Source organism: Emys orbicularis, chromosome 18 (assembly GCF_028017835.1).
Source record: "Emys orbicularis isolate rEmyOrb1 chromosome 18, rEmyOrb1.hap1, whole genome shotgun sequence".
Taxonomy (NCBI): domain Eukaryota; kingdom Metazoa; phylum Chordata; order Testudines; family Emydidae; genus Emys; species Emys orbicularis.
The window spans coordinates 20,406,136-20,426,544 of NC_088700.1; the positions used below are offsets into that span (position 1 = coordinate 20,406,136).

Sequence of the window (20,409 nt, forward strand, 5' to 3'; positions counted from 1 at the left end):
CATATGAAAATATCATTGATGTGGTTGTAATGTTTTGTTTGGCAGGGGAAAAAATCACGCTTTTTTAATGTTTTCAGCAATTCTTTTCTAAAATATTCTCATGCCAGTGACCAAATTTTTGTTTCTTTCTAGAAAACCAGGATTTTGGTAAATGAGAAAATAAAATAACGTTTTCTGATACTACGTATCAGGGAGAGGAATTAAAAAAAAATTAAAAACACAAAAGCAAAACTGGGTTAATTTAGAATCCTTTGAAATGCAAACTACTTAAAAATTCATTTTTTTCCCCACAAAACTATTCTTTTTACCAGCTCTAGTCCTAGTGCACTGTGCTGGGTAAGTGTGTATGATGATGTCTTCCCCCTCGTGGCTGGTGGATAAAGAAAAGATCTTTATTGTCATTTGCAGATTAATGTTCATTATGACAGGCCTATAACTGCTATGTAAGAGCTAAGTATAATTATTACAATTGCCTCCCTGATTGGCTACATGGGCCTCATTTTCATCTCTGCCATCTTGTAGGAATATTTGTGCCCTTTGGCTGTCTTCCAGTTCACCCCATCAGCATAGCTTTCATGGGCTCCTTTCAGGTATAATCCATTCAGGTTGGACATATGACAATCCCGGTACCACCAGGCCCCTTTAAAGGCTACAGCACAGTTAGTTAGAGACATGTCATTGTCACGGTCCTGGGTTGAAAACATCATGCCGTTGTGTTCGATTAAAGAATCCCCTGTGGAAACAATTGGGTTTATTTATTACATGTTTTTACTGTCACGCGGTGGGTGAGATAATCTCTTATTGTTTATTTATTACATTTTTACAGTTCAGTTCAGTTCCCACAGCCCAGCCTGGTGGTTCTGCAGTGGGGTTACTAAATTTCTCCCTTCACCAGGCAGCAGAAATCTCCCTGGGATCAGGAGAGAGACTGCAATTCCAGAGAGGAACATTTTTCACCAGGCCATATTCTGAGTGTATCTCCACACAAGATCGGATAGGAAACTCTTCAACCTGTCATGACTTAAGTCAAAGACCAAAGTCAAAAAGGTGCTAATCAGGGAACTTCTATTCGCCGATGATGCTTTCCTCAGAGCCCACGATGAAGATCTATTAAGAACTCATGGACCGCCTTTAAAGTACCTGTCAGGCATTTGCTCTCACCATCAGCATCAAGAAAACGGTTGTATTAGGACAGGGGGGTCCACAAGATCCTTCAATCACCTTAAATACCAAAAAGTTCAGCTATATAGGTTCTACAGCAGAGCTAGGCAACCTATGGCACGTGTGCCAAAGGCGGCACGCAAGCTGATTTTCAGTGGCACTCACACTGCCCAGGTCCTGGCCACCGGTCCGGGAGGCTCTGCATTTTAATTGAAGCTTCTTAAACATTTTAAAAACCTTATTTACTTTACATACAACAATAGTTTAGTTATATATTATAGACTTGTAGAAAGAGACCTTCTAAAAACGTTAAAATGTATTACGGGCACGCGAAACCTTAAATTAGACTGAATAAATGAAGACTCGGCACACCACTTCTGAAAAGTTGCCAACCCCCGTTCTACAGTTATCACAAACCTCTCACTGGATGAAGAACTAAATGTTCCCATTGGAAAGGCTGCCACCACCTTCAGCAGACTAACTAAAAGAGCCTGGAACAACTCAAAGTTTACCATCAAGACCAAAATGCTGGTGTACCAAGCCTGCATCCTCAGCACTCTCATGGATGGTGGGGAAACATGGACACCTTATGCTCATCAGGAGAAAAGCTTAAACAGTTTCCACTTATGCTGTTTACACTGCATACTCAGCACCAAATGGCAAGATAAAGTCACCAATGCAGAGGTTCTTCAAAGGGCAAATTTACCAAGTATGACAAGCAAAGATGACTGCGCTGGCTGGGCCATATGAGTAGGTTGGAAGACGGACGCATACCCAAGGATGCTATATGGGGAGCCATCAGAGGGAACAAGAACAACAGGACGTCCCAAGCTTTACTATAAAGACACATGCAAACGAGATATGAAGGAATTGGAGTTGATCCTGACCTATGAGGAACCTTGGCAAATGATCGTAACAAGTGGCGCCATCGTCTCCATCAGGGTTTCTAAGTCCATGACAGAAGCTGGCTCCTACAGCTTGAAGAGAAAAGAGGCCATAGGAAGCAAGCAGCTCCCAACCAAGATAGATATATTTGCAACAACTGCCAAAGATCGTGCAAATCTGGGATTGGACTATTCAGTCACATGAGACATTGCAAACCATCTACATCATAGGCTGCAATTCCCACCATCTCTTGTAGATGAAATGATGCCAAAAAATTATAGTCTGATCTCAGTTACACCACAATAAATCCAGAGTAACTCATTGCCGTCAATATGCTCAGTCCTTGGGTGTCTTGAAATCAGTTTGCACTATCGTGATGGTATAATGTGAGCCCAATGTGCTCCTAACCCAATAGCTTAGCCCGGAGCCTTCGCTATGATCACAGAATCAAAGAAATGTCGGGCTGGAAGGGACCTTGAGAAGTCATCAAGTGCAACCCCCTGGGCTGAGGCAGCACCAAGTAAATCTAGACCATCCCTGACAGGTGTTTGCCCAACCTGTTCTTTAAAACTTCCAGTGATGTGGATTTCACAGCCTCTGTTGGAAGCCTATTCCAGAGCTTAACAACCCTTATACTTAGAAATTTAATTCTAATATCTAACCTAGATCTCCTTATCACAGATTAAACTGGTCACTTCTTGTCCTACCTTCAGTGAACATAGAGAACAATTGATCATAGTCCTCCTTATAACAGCCCTTAACATATTTGAAGACTGTTACCAGATTTACCTCCCACCCCCAGTCTTCTTTTCTCAAGACTACACATCACCAGTTTTATAACTTTTCCTCATAGGTCAGGTTTTCTAAACCATTTATCATTTTTCGTGCTCTCCTCTGAACTCTCTTCAATTTGTCCACATCTTTCCTAAAGTGTGGTGCCCGGAATTGGACACTTTTCTCTGGCTGAGGCCTCCTCCGTGCTGAGTAGACCATGACAATTACCTACTGTTTCTTACATGCCACAGTCTTGAAAACACACCCAGAATGGTATTAGCTTTTTGTGAAACTACATCACATTGTTGACTCATATTCAATTTGCGATCCACTCTAAACCCCAGTTCTTTTTCAGCAGTACTACCACCAAGCCAGTTATTCCCCATTCTGGAGATGTGCATTTGATTAGTCTTTCTTAAGTGAATCACTTTGCATTTGTCTTTACTGGATTTCACCTTGTTGAATTCAGACAAATTCTCCAATTTGCCAAAGTCATTGTGCATTCTAATCCTGTCCTCCAAAGTGCTCACAACCCCTCCCAGTTTGGTGCCATCTGGAGATTTTATAAGCATATGCTCCACTCAATTATCCAACTAATTAATGAAAATATTGACTACTATCGGACTCAGGACTGACCCCTGCAGAACTCCATTAGATACACCCTCCCAGCTTACCATTGATAACTACTCTGTGAGCACAGTCTTTCAACCAGTTGTGCACCCACCTTATAGTAATTGCACCCACACTGCATTTCCCTAGTTTGCTTATTGAGAATGCCATGTAGGATTTTGTCAAAAGTCTTACTAAAATCAAAATATATCTTGTCTACTGCTTTCCCCTTATCCACTAAGCCAATAACCCTGTCAAAGAAGGAAATTAGGTTGGTTGACATGATTTGTTCATGAGAACTCCATGGTGGATATTGCTAATTAATCCTATTGTCCTCCAAGTGTTTACAAATTGATTGTTTAATAATTTGAGTGAGTATTTTTCCAGATATCAAAGTTAGGCTGACTGGCCTACAGTTACCCGGGTCCCATTTCCCCCCCTTTTTAAAGATAGGTTCTATGTTTTCCCTTCTCCAGTGTTCTGGGACCTCACCCATCCTCCAGGAGTTCTCCGGATAATTATTAATGGTTCTGAGATTGTTTCAGCTAGCTCATTTAGTCCCTTAGGATGAGTTTTGCCAGGCCCTCCTGACTTGAATACATCTAACTTATCTAAATATTGTTTAACTTTTCTCCCCACTATTTGGGCTTGCATTCCTTCCCCCTTATTGTTAATAGTGTGTTGAATAAGTCATCGCCAGTAAACTTTTTAGTGAAGATTGAAACCCACTAGCCATGAAACACCTCAGCCTTCTTGATGTCATCAGTTAGCTCTCCATTCCTGTTAAGTAAGGAACTACACTTTCTTTCATCTTTCTCTTGCTGCTAATATATGTAAAGAACCCCTTCTTATGGATTTTTCTGTTCCTTCCTAGGTGTAACTTATTTTGTGCCTTAATCTTTTTGATTTTGTTCCTACATGGGTATGCTACTCTTTTGTACTTCTCCTTAGCACTTTGTCCATGTTTCCACTCCTTCCTTTCCTTAGAATAAAGAAATCTGTGATTTCATGATCACTTTCACCCAAATTGTCTTCTGCCTTCAGATTCGCTCCCAATTCCTCCTTGTTGGTCAGAATTAAGTCTAAAATGGCTGGTCCCTCTGGGTACTTCCTCCACAAAATGGTGTCCCCAATACATTCCAAGGGCTTATCAGAAGTTTTGTGTTTTAATTTATTACTTTTCCAACAAACGTCTGGGTAGTTAAAGTCCCTCATTAGTATAGTACACCCGTACCAAGAGATCACTTCTATTTATTATCCTTTTTTCTTTACCCAGTTGGTCTGCCTCTCGCCTCCTCCTGGAGCAGAGAACAAGTGTATGTATTCTTATTGTATAATTCAATGCCTCCTCCCTTTTTACCTTGCCTGTCCCTCCTAAACAAGCTGTACCCCACTATACCAATATTCTAGTAATGAGACTCATCCCACCAAGTTTCTGTGATGCCACTTATGTAGTAAATTTACTATTGTACTAATCCTTCCACTTCTTCCTGTTTATTCCCCATCCACCTGGCATTTATGTAGAGGTATCTGAGATTTTGAGTATATGCCTCTACTGGTTACTCTCTTCTTCCTCCTCTGATCCTTCATGTCCCCTCCCCAAAAAAATCTGGCCCTCTGTTAAGGTGGCCCTTTTTTATGCTTAGCTGTTGGCTTTTGTCCCCTGCCCCTTTTAAACCTAGTTAAAAGGCCTTCTCCCTAGTTGGCTTGTGGGTGTGCCTAAGCAATCCTGCAGTGATGTGTAGAGGACTCTGCATGGCACAACATATTTCTGTCTCTGGTATGCGGTGGGTCCGGATGCATAGTTTGCATAAAATGGGGCATATATAACCACCCAATGACTTGTACCAATCCTGGTGTGCCTACTTAGTTTAATTCAGATAGTTGTATGGGGCATTAAGATCTAATTTAGGAAAGCAACGAGCAGTAGCTGTGCCTACCTCTGTTCATTATTCTGCTTTCAGTTCTTCACTAGGCAGGATATCCATATTATACTATATGTTTTGTTATCACTAAACCTTGTGTATCTCCTTTAATAGTTCACCAGGAGAATAACTGATGTTTCCTGACAGACATCACTCCCACAGATTACCTCGCCTTTTGCTTCTGCCATAGAATACTCTGCATCACTTTTGCTTTCCATTTTTCCATCTGCCACAAAGCGTAAAGGATGAGAGCAGAACCTACCTGCAGTGCCATTAACATAGGGTCCAATGAACAGCATGTATTTCTCAGTCTCTCCTGCAATTTTGAATGATGAGAAGATAGCAAATTCATAGTTGTTGTCAAAATCTCTGAGATCGACGCGAAGCTCATTGGGACCTTTAGAAAACAATTTGAAAGCAAAATGTTCAGCACCTTCCATTAGCGTTTATTACTGTTAATGTTTGTTTTTATTGCAGGAGTCTCTAGAGGCCCCAAATACAAATCAGGCCCCATTATGTTGGGACCATTATAACCACCCAGTTTGACTGCCTGCATTACACACATCATAGAATCTCGCTCACTGATTCTTGCATCAAGCCAATATCTTCATATCGCCCTTTATCAATTCAATTTCCATCCACCAATCTAACCTCCCTATTAAAAACCTGCTTCGTGTTATGCTTTGCTACGGTAGTTCAGAATCTATGACCTCATCCAGGCTGTTTCATCCCTTATTGCTGTACTGTGGGCGAACCACCAGAGGACCAAGTGCTGCTCCATGAATCATGACTGGAGCCAGCCCAGCTACCACAGCATTATTGGTTTCAATAGCTTTGTGTGGCAGGACTGGGCTGTAAGGAACAGGAAGGGGTGTCTGGAGCAGAAGGGTTACCTCTACCGATAGTACAACTCTATACCTTGTATCCATGACTAAAATGTGGGAACAAAACTTGGTGGAGAAGGTTGCTGTAAGGAAAAGAATGCGTCAGTGATGTCTTTACCAAGGGATGTTAACAGGTGGATCTTGTCGTTCCCCAGCCAGAATTCTGACAGCCGGCTGCCAAAACCTCTTTTGTATGAATTCCAGTCACGGTAAAAATCCACAGAGCCATCCACCCGTCTCTGGAACACCTGCAGGGAAACAGGAGGTTCTTAGCTGGAAAATCCCACATTGATTTCCATCCGACTAGAGCAGGAGACCAGAAACTCTGAGACTGTAAATCATTGGATGAGATTTAACGTGGTCAGATCTATTTCAGCCTCAGGTGACTATCGCAGATGGAGGCTTGTCCCACAGGTTCCTATTAAATCTTGGCAGCAACAGCACTAGGTTAAAGGATCACATGGTCTGAAATCTACAGCACTGGACTGGCAATCAGGAGGCCTGGGTTCTATACCCAGTTCTGCCACTTGGGCAAGTCACATCCCCTCTGCTTTCGTTGCGGCCCTTTGTCTGCCTTGTCTATGGAGAGTGTGAGCTGTAAAGGACAGGGGCTGTCTCTCAGTGGGTGTGTTCAGCACCCAGCGCAATGGGACCCTGATCTTCATCAGATTCTCTAGGCACGACTGGGATATAAATAAGCAGAATAATAAATTGGAAGGTTTAAATGTGATGTACATACAGGGTTCAAACCCCTCAGCTCCCTCGAACGCTCTCTCCACTCCTACTCAGGGGCTGCCTGAGTGACAGAGCAGCTGAGTCACCAGGCCTGTGACAGAAGTGGAAGGAAGAAGGAATTCTGGTTCCAGAGTCTGGGCAGCTATTGAGGAGGCTCTGAGAGCCGGGCAGAGAAGAGCCAGGAGAAGGGAAACCTGGTTAACTGTGTCAGACCAGTGACAAATGTCCCCTCAGACGGGGGCTTTTCAATTCTAAAGATCCGGGTTCCCTCCATGAAACCCATTGTGTTCACAACCAAGTTATCTCCACAACCAAGGATTAGGGAGGATTAGAAGGGCTCAGGAAGTGTTTGTGTTTTTATTTCAGCTAACCATGGTGAGCTAACCGCTTCAGAGCTTCTGTCCTCATGTTTTCTCCTAGCTAGAACCCACTGGGTAAGGGCCACCTCCCATTTTGGGGACAGAAAACTGTTTGTTGTTCAAGAACAAATGTCCAATGAGCTTCATTATGCTCTGTTCTTACAATCCATCCTCCACCATCTGTGTTCATGTCACACAGCACGGTCATGGCGTTACAGTCACGGGGGTAGATGGTGTACCAGCCGCTCATGATGTTCCCTTTGGCTAACAGCTCCTTGCAGTTCTTTGCTCCTGGTTGAAAGAGGAATTGAAATATGTAAATTGGTTGCATAACTCTCCTTGGAGCACAGATTCATAGGCTGCTTTATGTTGCACTGAGGACCAGATCAATTCCAGAATCAGGTGACTGGAAAAACAATCTTTGAGCCCCACTGTAGTGTTTGGGAATTGGGTAGCATCCCTTTAAATAGTTTGTGGTCCCTCTGTGTTCTATCTTTGGAAACCTACCACAGCAGCAGCGTATGTACCCATCTAGGCTTTTCATGCTCTCTGTAGTTAGCAAACCCAATTATTTAGACTCCAATGTGCCAGTGTGGTTTGTATTAAAGTTTATTTTAAAGAGGAAAAGACTCAACCCCCTGCCCAACCCCCTGTGTTCTGTGTGAGACCAGCTCAACCTGAACAGAGGATTGGCTCAAAGCATCTTGGAAACTCATGGAAACTGAAATGTGCACAAAGATTTGTACTGCAAGTGCCTATGCAGCATTTTGAAATCTCTGTGTGAGTCAGAAGGGCTTCCAGTCATCATGTGACTTGGGTGAGCACTCACCCCGAAAAAATATCAGATACTCACATCAAACAGTTTGCAAGGTAACCCACTGGCTGAAAGAGAAAGATTCACTGGCCAATTGCTAACAGCAAACACCTTCATTTTAAAAGATCAAAGTCTCTTTGCGGATAGTTCGAGAACAGCAAATTGGGTAAATTACAGATGTATTTTTTTGCAATTTGTCTATCTCTAATGGGTTTTCATGTTTGGTTCTCTGGATAGAATGAGATGACATTTAGTGGTCATAAGAAAGTCTCACCTTTCTTACACTGTATGTCTTCCAGGTCTTCCTCCACTGGTCATGAAAAGAAACACAATAGAAAGTGAAATGGAACCAGAAAATGTTTTACTATCGTTTAACCTATGTAATTGGCCAACTGGGATAGCAGCTGGGATAGCAAAGTATTAGTTATATTGAAACTGCTCTAGACAGGCTTTTAATTGTGAAAAACCAAATGCTAATGGATTCACACACATCTCTGATCTGAAGCTTCCAGCCTGAACCATCGAGACGGCTCTCATTTTGTACCCAACACTATTTTGTAGCCCTCTCATGAGGTTCCTACTTCCAGGGCTAAGAATTGGTCCTTCATAGACGAAATTAATTGCTGGTCAGTAACTAGAAGCAATGCCCACCAAGTCAGGGGAGTTGCATATGCTTACACTAGCTGTGAATTTGACTCAATATTTAAAAAAAAAAATTCCAAGTGACAATGGGAGAATATCAGTTAAATAAACTACTGGTAGAAAAAGGGTCATTCCTCTAACGGCACATATACATAGGATCCATTTCTTGTGATTCATACTCCCCACTCCCAGTATGTATGAAATATAAGGAGGGGTAGGAGAAAGTAGCCTTCTCTAGGATACACATCCAGATCTACAGATTTCACTTACATTTCTACTATTCTCTCTCATACCAAAGGTCAGCTGGCTAGCGTTGTTCTGGACATTACAACACATGGATGGCCACCTGTTTTTGTAGGTGGGGCTATTTCTTACAGGAGGATTAATATAGATATTGTGGACATGGTAACTATTGTGGACACGGTAACTGTTCAAGAAGCAAGTTTTTTAAGCCACTTAATTGTTAGTGCTGCAAAAATAAAACGGAACTGATGGGCTCAGTAGAAAGGAGAGTGCTGAGGGTCTCACCAGCTGTTCCAGGGGCTCCCGTAGCTCCCAGGGCTCCTTTATCTCCTAAAAAAAGAACTCAGAATAAAATCCTGGTTTTGCCTGGAGGTCACCTACATAATTCAACATCTCACTACAACAATCGCTTGGGTTTACTTGTGTGGAGGGGCTAGATCAAGGCCTATGCACCACCTACACTCTGCACAATCTGTTCAAGTTGGCGTTTTGTGGGACTTAAGTATGTGGCCAAATCTCATGATTTTGTCATGAGTCTCATGATAATTACTGTTTTCCTTAAAGCCCAAGTTCCTGCGGTCAAGTGGATATGACATAATTACAGCCGTCAGCCTCAAAAAAAAGGTAAGTTTCTAACCCTCAAAGCTCGGACGAAAGCTTCAAAATGTGACCCCCAGTGCACCCTAAATACTCAAAAAGGCAAATAAAAAGTACACCACATCTATTATTTTTACATAATCTCATGATTTTAAAACCAGTCTTCTGATTTTTCATGAAACCGATTTAAATTTTTCAAAGATTTGGGGTTGGTAGTACTGCATTTATCTTATCTTGTCTTCTGCATTGGCTGAAATGAAATAGGCTTAGGCTATGTCTACACTGCAGTTGAGATCTATTTCCTGTGACTGCATAGGACCTCATGACATATCAGACATTATAATTAGAGCTGGGTGAAATTTTTCCAGCTAATATTTTATTCACAATTTAGAAATGTTCCAACTCCTCATTTCAGAACAACGTTTTGTTTTGTCATTTGGCTATTAAACAAAAACAAAAAGGGGACACATCTTGTTTAACTGGAACCAATTTCATTTCAGCTTTTTTGTTTGGCAAGAAGCTGGAAGGAAAAATTGTACAATGAAACGGGGCGGGGGGGGATTGTTGCTCCCAATTCCTCTACCACCATGAATAGCACCAAAAAGTGCCCTGCTCTGCAGTGAGAAGAATCATCTGAGGTCTCTCACCTTTCACTCCAGTGGGGCCAGCAGGACCTCTTTCTCCTGATTGAACAAAAAATAAGATAGGAAAGACTGATCAGAGATACCGAGATCTTGACAGTGGATCAGAACTGAAGTTCTGTTGCAATAATAAACCCTTTATTTTCAAATATAGAGTGAAGGGAAGTTACGGTGGTTTTTCAAGCCCAGATATTATAGGAATTGGTGTTTTATAACTAGCTCTAATTGATATTTGATTAAAAACGTATTCCCTATTCTTAGGTCACCTGTAGGAAAACACAGTTCTCTGCCCTTTGTTACGTTACCTTTTGGGCCAGCTTTCCCCGCCTTTCCAGGGATCCCCGGAGGTCCCCGTTGTCCTGCAAACACAGAAAACTGACTGAATAGTTTATAAGGTAGCGTAAATACTGAATACATAATCCCCACCCACCACCCCAACCTGGAATTACAATAACCCATCTGTGTCGAAATTCAAATAATGTATCTGCACCTGGCTCGCTGACTCCCTGATCTCACATCAGGATCCCCTAGCATGGACACTTGCATGGAGGCCCATTGAAGTCAAAGGGACAAGCACATCTTGCTGCCAGGTGAGAACCAAAGCTGGTAAACAACCATTTTATACATGCTACCATTAAAAATGTCATGGCTCATGATAATAATCATGATTTACTCTTCTCTAGCCCCTCTCATCCAAACTTCTCAAAGCGCTTTACACAGATCAAAGAAATGTGCCTCAGATAACCTCTGGGAGGTAAAGGACCATTATAGCCATTATACAGAGAAGAAAACTGAGGCTCAAAGAGAGTGATTTGACTAAGGTCACACAGCGAGCCAGTGACAGAGATGCGGAAAGAACCAGGACTTGGTTGCCAATCTGACAACCCAAAGGGAATGGACAATATTTCAGAGCTTGGTTATTCTGAAGCTCCAATCACTTGCCACAGGATATGGGAGATGCCATGTGAGTTTCCTCATATCAGGGTTGAGGGGAATCTCCAAAGTCTGAGCATATTACAAAAGTAATTCCCATTTACGTCAGCACCAGCCATCCCTGATTCCCATTCAGTGCCTGGGAACGTACCTCGCGTTCCTGCATTTCCTGGGTCTCCTCTGGGCCCTGTGACACCTGGAATTCCAGGGCAGCCTTGGAAAATGGAGAGTCTATCGGTACTGTTGAAACCCACTAAGCTCACCTCTGGGGAAAGAAATGATCCATAATCAATGATTGTTGGATTCTCAGGATCTGAAACATTTTGCAGAAATCCAGAGGGATATACCCAGCAAATGAAAGCCTAGATAGTTCCTTGGTTTTCTTTTCTCTATTAGTGATAAATCCAACGTTTTCTTCAGTTTTATGCATTTCAGAGACAATGCCCTAATATGTAAAGTTGGGGGTTATTACAATTAGTCTTTGTTTTAAGTTATAGTGAAAACAAAAGTTATTAAATATTTGTATTTAAAAGAAATCACTTCAAAGTTCATTTTGATGTACATATCCCGCTGCAGTGTTTGCAACCCCACCATTGCAGCTTGTGTCAGTTCATGAGAATCTTTTAACGAAATTAACTACAGAGAAAGAAAAGCGGAATGAAATGCAGAGGAGAAACAAACAGCTGCCATTCAGTGAAGAAATTGTGCAAAAGTAAGATAATTTAAAAAACAGTTGCTCTTAGAAGCTCAAGTAATACATTTTAAATAACTAAATATGTTTTTTAACCTAACAGTCCCCTCTCTATATTAGACACATTGTGAGATTTAAAATTATTTATAGGGACATCAGTGGAGAAAAATAGGGACACACCTGTCAACTCCATTGAGCTCTATTGATGTGGAAATTTTTGAGGTAAACAAACTGTGGGTGGACATGGTTAATATTACCTGTGACATAGGAACTCTGCCTCCAAATATGGAACATTTGGGCATAAGTTGTACATAGCAAATGATTTTCAAAATGATCATGAATGTAAGGAGATGAAACGAGAAAGCAATACTGCTCTGAAATATTACATTAATTTATGCATAAGATGGAAAAGCCTGTATTCAATCCTTATTTAGCAAACGACTCATTTCCTTCAAAGAGACCATTTGCCTGAATGACGTCTGCACAAATTTGACTAAATCTTGCATAAGGATCCCAGGATTTCATGATGAACTAAAATAAACCTTCAAATGCTGCTGGATTCTCAACCCAAAAGTGCAGAAATGAATGTGCTGATGTGGAAAGAGTTGTATAGTGGATTTGCGGTGATAGATACACAACAGTTGCGATTTTACAAATAATCATCTTAATTTGGTAAACGTGAATTTTAAAAAGCAGAGGGATCTGAAATCATAGGCTCACTCTGAGCTTTGAAGATTGAGATTTTATTTTCCAGAATTTAGGTCATCTGCCTGTGTGGGTCGGTCAGTCGCCAGATTGGAAATGCTTTGGCCCCAATATGCAAAGGAGATGGGAGCTTTAGACGGAGAGATTCCAGCAGCAGCATAGAGAGGTTAGAAGACAGTAAATGAGCATGAGGGAGAGGAGGTCAAGTCAAATTTTGCAGAACCTCAGTGAAGACAAGAGACAACAATTTCACAACATTATCTGCAAAAACTGTGTCCTATTTTTGAACACCTCTAGTCTGTGATGGGCACTTCTGCAATATAGAGTAATTTCTACAAAGGAATTTTGTACAAAGAAGCTGTTCTTTTTATTATTTAAAAAGCACCATGAGCAGGCAAAGCACTTTCTAGACATGTAGGACAACAAACATTCCTGAACAGTTCCCAGTTCCCCAGGGTCCAGGTTGGCAAGAACCACGGTATGAAACGCTGTTGGGAACAGGACTGTCTTTCACTCACCTGGGCAGGTGTCCTGAGCCTGACAAACCGCTGCTGCTAGACAGAGTAAAGAGAGGAGGGTTTTCTGGGCAGCTCTTCCCATGGCTAGTGCTGGTCTCTGCAACGGCAGCTCCACTTGTCTCTCTCCACCTTCTCCTCTACTTTAGTATGTCAGTCCCTGTAAACCTTTTATATGCAATAACGAGAGAGCCCAGAGCAAATAAAGCTCTCTGCCTCCGGCATCTCAGCGCCTCCTTCCCACTCTCCACATTCCAGCAGTTTCCACGGAGATGTTTATGCTGCAGCGGTCACAACTGTAGCTGATTAAATGGTCTGATAGGACATGTTCAGTACTGGACTAGCAGCCGTTGCTTCCCCCGCACAGCAAACGCAGTATCGTGCAATGATGATTATTGAACGGAGCCAGTCTGAATCTTTGCTCACAAAGTTAAATCATGTGAATGTGTCTTCTGAAGTGTTAAAAGAGGGTGCCAAATGATGAGGCCAAGCTGACTTTCTCCATCCCTTCAAAGCCCCCTGTTGGCTTCAGTGGGAACGTTTGGGTGAACAAGGAGAGCAGGATTGGGTGAATTTACTAGCCAACTGCTCTTATTATTATTTGTATGACAGTAGCCACAGGAGGCCTCGTGTCAGATTGGACCCCACTGTGCTGAGTGCTGGGCAAACCCATAGTAGGAGACAGTAATAGTGGGATAGGTTCCAAGACCAGAAGTGACCATTGTGATCATCTTGTCTGACCTCCTGTATAACACAGGCCACAGAACTTCCCCAAAATAATTCCCAGGGCAGAGCTTTTAGAAAAACATCCAATCTAGATTTTAAAATGGTCAGTGATAGAGAATCCACCACAATCCTTGGGAAATGGCTCCAGTGGTCAATCACACACACCGTTAAATATTTACCACTTATTTCCAGTCTGAATGTGTCTGCCCCAAACACCTTACAATCTAAATAGCCAAGACAAATGAAGGGTGGGAGAAAATAATTATTATCCTGATTTTTGCAGTGCTCTGTCTGCCTGTGTCATAGAAATGATAAAGAATAATGATGCATGCCCAGGCCATATCTGCTGATATACCACTGCTGTATTTTTCAATATGTACATGTGATTTTTCAGTGACTGCTGCACGGCGGACGCTCCTGATGGCAGATCACTGCCGAGGTTCTTTTCTTTATGTGAATGTGTGTTTGCATGATTCCAGTTTGTACAGCAAGAAGGCAAATGCTGTTCTGCCTGTGTGCATAGGATATTTCCTCTCTTTACAATGTGGTATTGTGGTTTGTAATTGGAATCAGAGACCCAAAGCTGCAAAAGAGACTATTGGAAGATATGGTTCTTCTTTGAGTGATTGCTCATTTTGATTCCAATTAGGTGTGTGCGCGCCATGGGCACAGTCTTCGGAAGGTTTTTCCCCTAGCAGCCCTCGTCGCATCGGCTGTGGAGCCCCCTGAAGTGGCGCCTTCATGGCGGTGAATATATGCCCCTACTAACCTGCCACCTCTTCAGTTCCTTCTTACCGCCAGTGACGGTCGCTGGAGCTGTGGTCGCTTGGCTTAGCTAGTGCTTCCCCTAGTATTTGTACTTAGCTCTCTGTAAACAGTTATTTAGTTAGTAAGTTAGTTTAGTTAGCTTGTTAGCTAGGGGGGGTTCCCCTCTCTGATTTGTCTCCTCTGAGGTCTGGGACATGCCTCGATCCCAAGGGTTCAAACTCTGCAGAACCTGCCACAAGCCCATGCCAACGAGCGATCCCCACGACTCGTCTCAAGTGTCTGGGGGGGAGGCTACTAAGCAGATTGATGCAAGATTTGTAAAGAGCTCCACCTGAGGACTAAGAAAGAAGGGACTTCAGGTTGAAGCAGATCCTGCTGGAAGCAGCCCTCCGTCCCCAGCTGGCTCCGGGCCAACTGGATCCAGCACCGAGCACCTCTGTGTGGAGCGCTCCAGCTTCCGTGCAAGAAACGGTGCCAAGGAAGGACTCTGGTCATAGAGACCCTCAGCACCGACACTTCCTGGTGCCGAAGCTCGCGGAGGCAGCACGGCACTGCTTGCGCTCCCCAGTGCCGCATGAGCAGTACAAGAAGGTGGACAGAGGGCGCTCGCCTGCACCAAGAGCGGCAGGGTCAGACAGTGCCACTGGGGTGCGTCCTGCGCAGGAGCACCTGGTGCTGATTTCACAGGAGCCAGCACTGTCGACTTCGGTCCTGCAAGGGGACCGTCGAGTCCGGTGCTGTTGGGCTGTCCTCACTGAGCGTGCCAGGTGGAGGAGCTAGAGCTCTCTTCCATCCCGGACACTTTCGAGGCAGCAAGGGACTTGATTGCCATGACAGCTCCGCAGTCCCCCATCAGCCGGGATAGACCTCGGGGGCCGCAACGCGCGGCACCGTCCAGAGGCAAGCCTGCAATGATGAGGCGCCTGTCACCATCTCCGCGGCACTGCTCTCCATGGCACCGGTCTCGAGCACCATCCGCCCGGCACCGGTCCCCGGGACAGCCACTGAGGCACTGCTCTATGGCACCTTCCCCGCAGCACCACCATGGTCTTCGCACTCAAGATCCTGATCATCGGACTCTGAGGCGGAGGCCTATTACTCAAGGCACAGCCAGCACCGATCAGACTGCTGCAGATACAGACAGGACGTAAGGATTGTGCCGTGGCAAGCGCAGAGGCAAGGGCCCGAGCAATGGCCATTCTGGACTCCGTGGGCCTACCACCAAGCCCAGGGCATGCACTCCAGCGGGTCCCACTCAGTGATGTCGGAAGCACGGACACCTCCACCAGCCATGGACCGTCCCACCCCTTGGGGCTCCGAAATAGCATCAGTGCACGGCGCGGAGCCACATCCAGATCCTGGGCCTACCACCAGCACCAAGGAGCATGGCACCGAGCAGGACAAGTCCAGAGGGCCAGGAGAGCCCGGTGCCTCCTCTGACCTCATTGCCGTCTTCTCCGGACAGATCGGTGGTGGTGTCTTCCTCCTCTGGGCCACCCCCTATTGACAGTAGAGTACACCAGGGCCTTCTGCATAGGGTAGTTCACAATATGGGGCTGCAGGCTGAAGAGGTAGTCGAGTTATAAGGCCCGACATTCTAACCCCGAAGGGGCTGTCTTAGGTGGCTTTGCCCATCAACAAGATATTCAGGACACTACAAAAACCCTGTAGCAAACCGCTCCCTCCATTCTCCCTACACAGAAGGAGTTGGAGAGGAAGTATTTCGTCCCCTCTAAGGGGTGCGAGTACTTATTTACCCACTCGCAGCCCTGTTCGCTTGTTGTGGACGCAGTGCATGAAAGAGCAGCGGGGCAGCAAGGGCCGACGCCAATGTCTAGAAGGTTTACTCGACCGGAGGGCTACAGCTCAGGATTACCAACCAACAGGCAATCCTGAGCAGATACATTTCAACTCATGGAACTCCATGTTGAAATTCAAGGAGTTGGTTCCACCTGAATCCAAGGCAGAGTTTGGGGCCAGAGTGGACAAGGGCAAGACAGTGGCACGGACCTCTTTACAGGCCTCACTGGATGCTGCGGACTCAGCGGCGCGAACCTTGTCCTCGGGCATAGCCCCAAGGAGGAGTTCATGGCGCCAAGCATCCGGCTTTCCTCCTGAAGTACAACGAACAATTCAGGACCTGCCTTTTGATGGCACGGGCCTTTTTGTGGAGCAAACAGACTCCAGGCTTCACACCCTAAAAGATTTGCAGGCTACATTAAAGTCAATGGGCCTACATACCCCGCAAGCCAGCGAAAACATTTTAAACCTCAGCCTCCACAGAGCTTCTACCCTCCCCGGCCCAGGCAGGACTTCTCAAGGAAGCGGGGCAGGAATGGCATAAGCCTCTCCATCCTCCACCCAGCCAAGGCCAGCACTTGGCGAGGCAGTCGTCAGGCTCTAAGCAGGCCTTTTGAAGGTGCGCCCGGGGGCAAAGCACCAGTTTCATTATCAGATCCTTCTTCCTGTTTTCTGAATCGTCTGTCCCACTTTTACCGTGCTTGGTCCCAGATAACTTCGGACCGCTAGGTCCGTTGCACGGTAGAAGTGGGATATTCTCTCCAATTCTGCTCCTCCCCTCCCTTCCACCCCCCTTGCCCATGCCTCTTCAGGGGCTCTTCTCATGAGCATCTCCTCATGCAGAAGGTCCAAACGCTCCTCGCAGTGGGAGCAGTGGAGGAGGTTTCTCAGGAGCTGTGGGGCAAAGGGTTCTATTCCCATTACTTCCTACCCACAAAAGCTTATGCTCCAATACGTCTGTTATTCTATAAGGTGCCACAGGACTCTTTGTCACTTTTTACAGATCCAGACTAACACGGCTACCCCTCTGATCCTCAAACTGAGGAACTTCTGCACAGCCCACTGTATTCACCTGGAAGCATCCTACCTCCCAGGTTCCCAGAACAAGTTGGCGGACTATCTCAGCAGATCCTTCCACAATCACGAGCGGTCTATCCGGCCGGACGTGGTGCACAGCTTTTTCCAAAGGTGGGGAGTTCCCAGGGCTGGTGCTACCGTTAAAGTAAACTAGGCGGTTGCCTAGGGCGCCAAGATTTGGGGGCGCCAAAAAGCGGTGCCCCCAATTTTTTTTTACAGCGTTCATGGGCTGGGCTGCCAGCGGTGCGCTGACACGTGTGGCTCAGACTCCCTCTCCCAGTGCAGCGGCCGCTCCACTTCTCCCGCCCCCCAGGCTTGCGGCGCCAATCAGCTGTTTGGCACCGCAAGCCTGGGAGGGGAGGAAAATTAGAGCGGGGGCGGCGTGCTCGGGGAGGAGGCGGAGCAGAGGTGAGATGGGGTGGGGAGCTGCTGCACGGCTCCCCGGGGGGGGGAAGCTGCCGCAGGGGTGGGGGGCGCAAGGTGGAAGTTTCACCTAGGGAGCGAAACTTCCTTGCACCGGCCCTGGGAGTTCCCCAAATTGACCTGTTCACCAAAAAGAGCAACAGAAAATGCCCCTAGTTCTGTTCCTTCCAGAATCATAGTTCGGACTCCCTTGCGGACGTGTTCCTCCTCCCCTGGACGGACCATCGGTTGTATGCATTCCCGCCGTTTCCACTCATCCACAAGGTTCTGCTCAAGATCCACAGGGACAAGGCTACAGTCATACTGATAGCACCGGCATGGCCTCACCATCACTGGTATACCACACTCCTGGAGCTGGCGGTGGACGCTCCAATCTCGTTGCCCCTGCTTCTGGACCTGATCACCCAAGACCACAACCATCTTCATCACCCCAACCTCGAGTCTCTTCACCTCATTGCTTGGAAGCTTCATGGCTAAACCCGATGGAGCTGACGTGCTCAGAGCCCGTTAAGGAGGTCCTGCTGGGCAGCAGGAAACCCTCCAGCAGGGCTACCTACCTGGCCAAGTGGGAAAGGTTTGCAATATGGTGTTCTCAAGGTCATGCTCCCCCGATGCAAGTGCCTATACCGCTCATCTTAGACTACCTACTGCACTTAAAACATCAGGGCCTCTCAGTATCATCTCTCCAGGTCCATCTGGCTGTCATTTTGGCCTTCCACCCGGGAGCAGCCGGCCGTTCAGTCTTCGCCAACCCGATGGTCAGTCGCTTCCTGAAAGGTCTGGAAAGGCTATACCCGCAGGTTAAGCAACCAATCCCGGTGTGGGACCTTAACCTGGTCCTTTCCAGGCTAATGGGGCCCCCCTTAGAACCCCTAGCAACCTGTTCATTGCTCTACCTATCATGGTAGGTGGCTTTCCTAGTCACCATTACGTCAGCAAGGAGAGTGTCTGAGCCTTAACCTCCAAACTTCCTTATACCGTTTTTTATAAGGACAAGGTGCAACTTAGGCCTCATCCAGCCTTTCTTCCAAAGGCTGTCTCCCAATTCCATGCCAATCAGGGCATTTTTCTACCAGTCTTTTACCCTAAGCCTCATACAGATGCTCAGGAGCAAAGGTTGCACTCATTGGACATTCAGCGAGCTCTGGCTTTTTACACTGAACGCACAAAGCCATTTTGTAAGTCGAACCAGTTGTTTGTGGCAGTTGTGGATAGAATGAAAGGCCTTCGGTGTCATCACAGACAATTTCATGGTGGATCATGTCCTGTATCTGGGCATGTTATGATCTGGCAAAAGCTCCAGCCCCTACTCTAATGGCACATTCTACATGAGCACAGGCCTCCTCAGTAGCATTCCTGGCCCAGGTCCCGATCCAGGAGCTCTGCAGGGCGGTGACGTGGTCCTCGGTTCACGCTTTCACCTCTCATTATGCTATTACCCAGCACGCCAGAGACGATGCAGCGTTCGGCAAAGCGGTGACTCAATCGGCGATGCCACAAGCTCCGACCCCACCTCCTAGGTAGGGCTTGGGAGTCACCTAATTGGAATCGACATGAGCAAGCACTTGAGGAAGAAAAAACAGTTACTCACCTTCTCGTAACTGTTGTTCTTCGAGATGTGTTGCTCATATCCATTCCAAACCCGCCCGCCTTCCCCTCTGTCGGAGTATCCAGCAAGAAGGAACTGAAGAGGCGGTGGGTCGGCAGGGACCTATATTCACCGCCATGAAGGCGCGACTCGAGGGGGCTCCACAGCCGACCCAACGGGGGCTGCTAGGGGAAAAACCTTCCGACAACTGAGCACATGGCACGCACACACCTGACTGGAATGGACACGAGCAACACATCTCGAGGAACAACAGTTACGAGAAGGTGAGTAACTGTTTTATCTCACTTTGGATAAAGTAGTAAGACTGTGTCAGGCAACAGAAATCATTCAACGGCATAAAAATAATGGAAGAAAAACAGGACACTGCCATTCTAGATAGAGTGACAAGAGAGACAAAAAACTGGCAGGCAGTCAGTCAGTACAAAACAAATAACATAGAGAAGTATGAAAAAGGCAAATCACGAGGGTTTGCAAGGGAAAGCTTCAAGGATTGCTCAAGATGTGGACAAAAAATGACCTCAACATTGCCCAGCTTTTGGTAAGCGCTGCAATATTTGTAAGAAATACAATCATTGTGCCAAAGTCTGCAACCAGGATCAGCAACTGCGGAAGAGGAAGCAAAGTCTGCATGCTTATGCAGTAATCCAGGAAGAGAGCACAGGCAACAGCTCAGGAGTTCTATCTAGGAGCTGTATCTAAAGAGGAAGGAAGAGATGAATGGACAATTTCCTTAGACACTAATGGGACTCTTATAACCTACAAATTGTGCACTGATGCTCAGGTAGATGTTCTTTCAGATCTTAGTGTTAAAAGTTTGAAAAAAATTGGGAACATGGTTAGCAAACAGGTTAAACTGAAAGCTTATAATGGGGGAAACTCATTCCTACATGTGT

At 45.6% G+C, this 20,409-nt stretch overlaps 1 protein-coding gene across 1 annotated transcript; it reads right to left on the reverse strand.

Moving 5' to 3' along the window:
- Positions 1 to 485: 485 nt before the first annotated feature.
- Positions 486 to 19,003, reverse strand: LOC135891136 (ficolin-1-like). Its single transcript, XM_065418624.1, has 11 exons — positions 18,992 to 19,003; positions 13,117 to 13,237; positions 11,354 to 11,467; positions 10,575 to 10,628; positions 10,276 to 10,311; positions 9,317 to 9,361; positions 8,421 to 8,456; positions 7,496 to 7,623; positions 6,357 to 6,486; positions 5,617 to 5,751; positions 486 to 733 (listed from the first exon to the last, which is right to left on the reverse strand). The coding sequence occupies exons 1-11, from the start codon at positions 19,001 to 19,003 to the stop codon at positions 486 to 488; spliced, it is 1,059 nt and encodes a 352-aa protein (XP_065274696.1).
- Positions 19,004 to 20,409: the final 1,406 nt, after the last annotated feature.

Bases quoted from the DNA above. Each gene is read 5' to 3' on its own strand.
- LOC135891136 (XM_065418624.1), bottom strand. The intron at 9,362-10,275 runs GTGAGAGACCTC...TTCTTTTTTTAG, and splicing joins TGGCCCCACTGGAGTGAAAG to GAGATAAAGGAGCCCTGGGA. The intron at 5,752-6,356 runs GTAAAGACATCA...TGTTTTCTAAAG, and splicing joins CCACCTGTTAACATCCCTTG to GTCCCAATGAGCTTCGCGTC.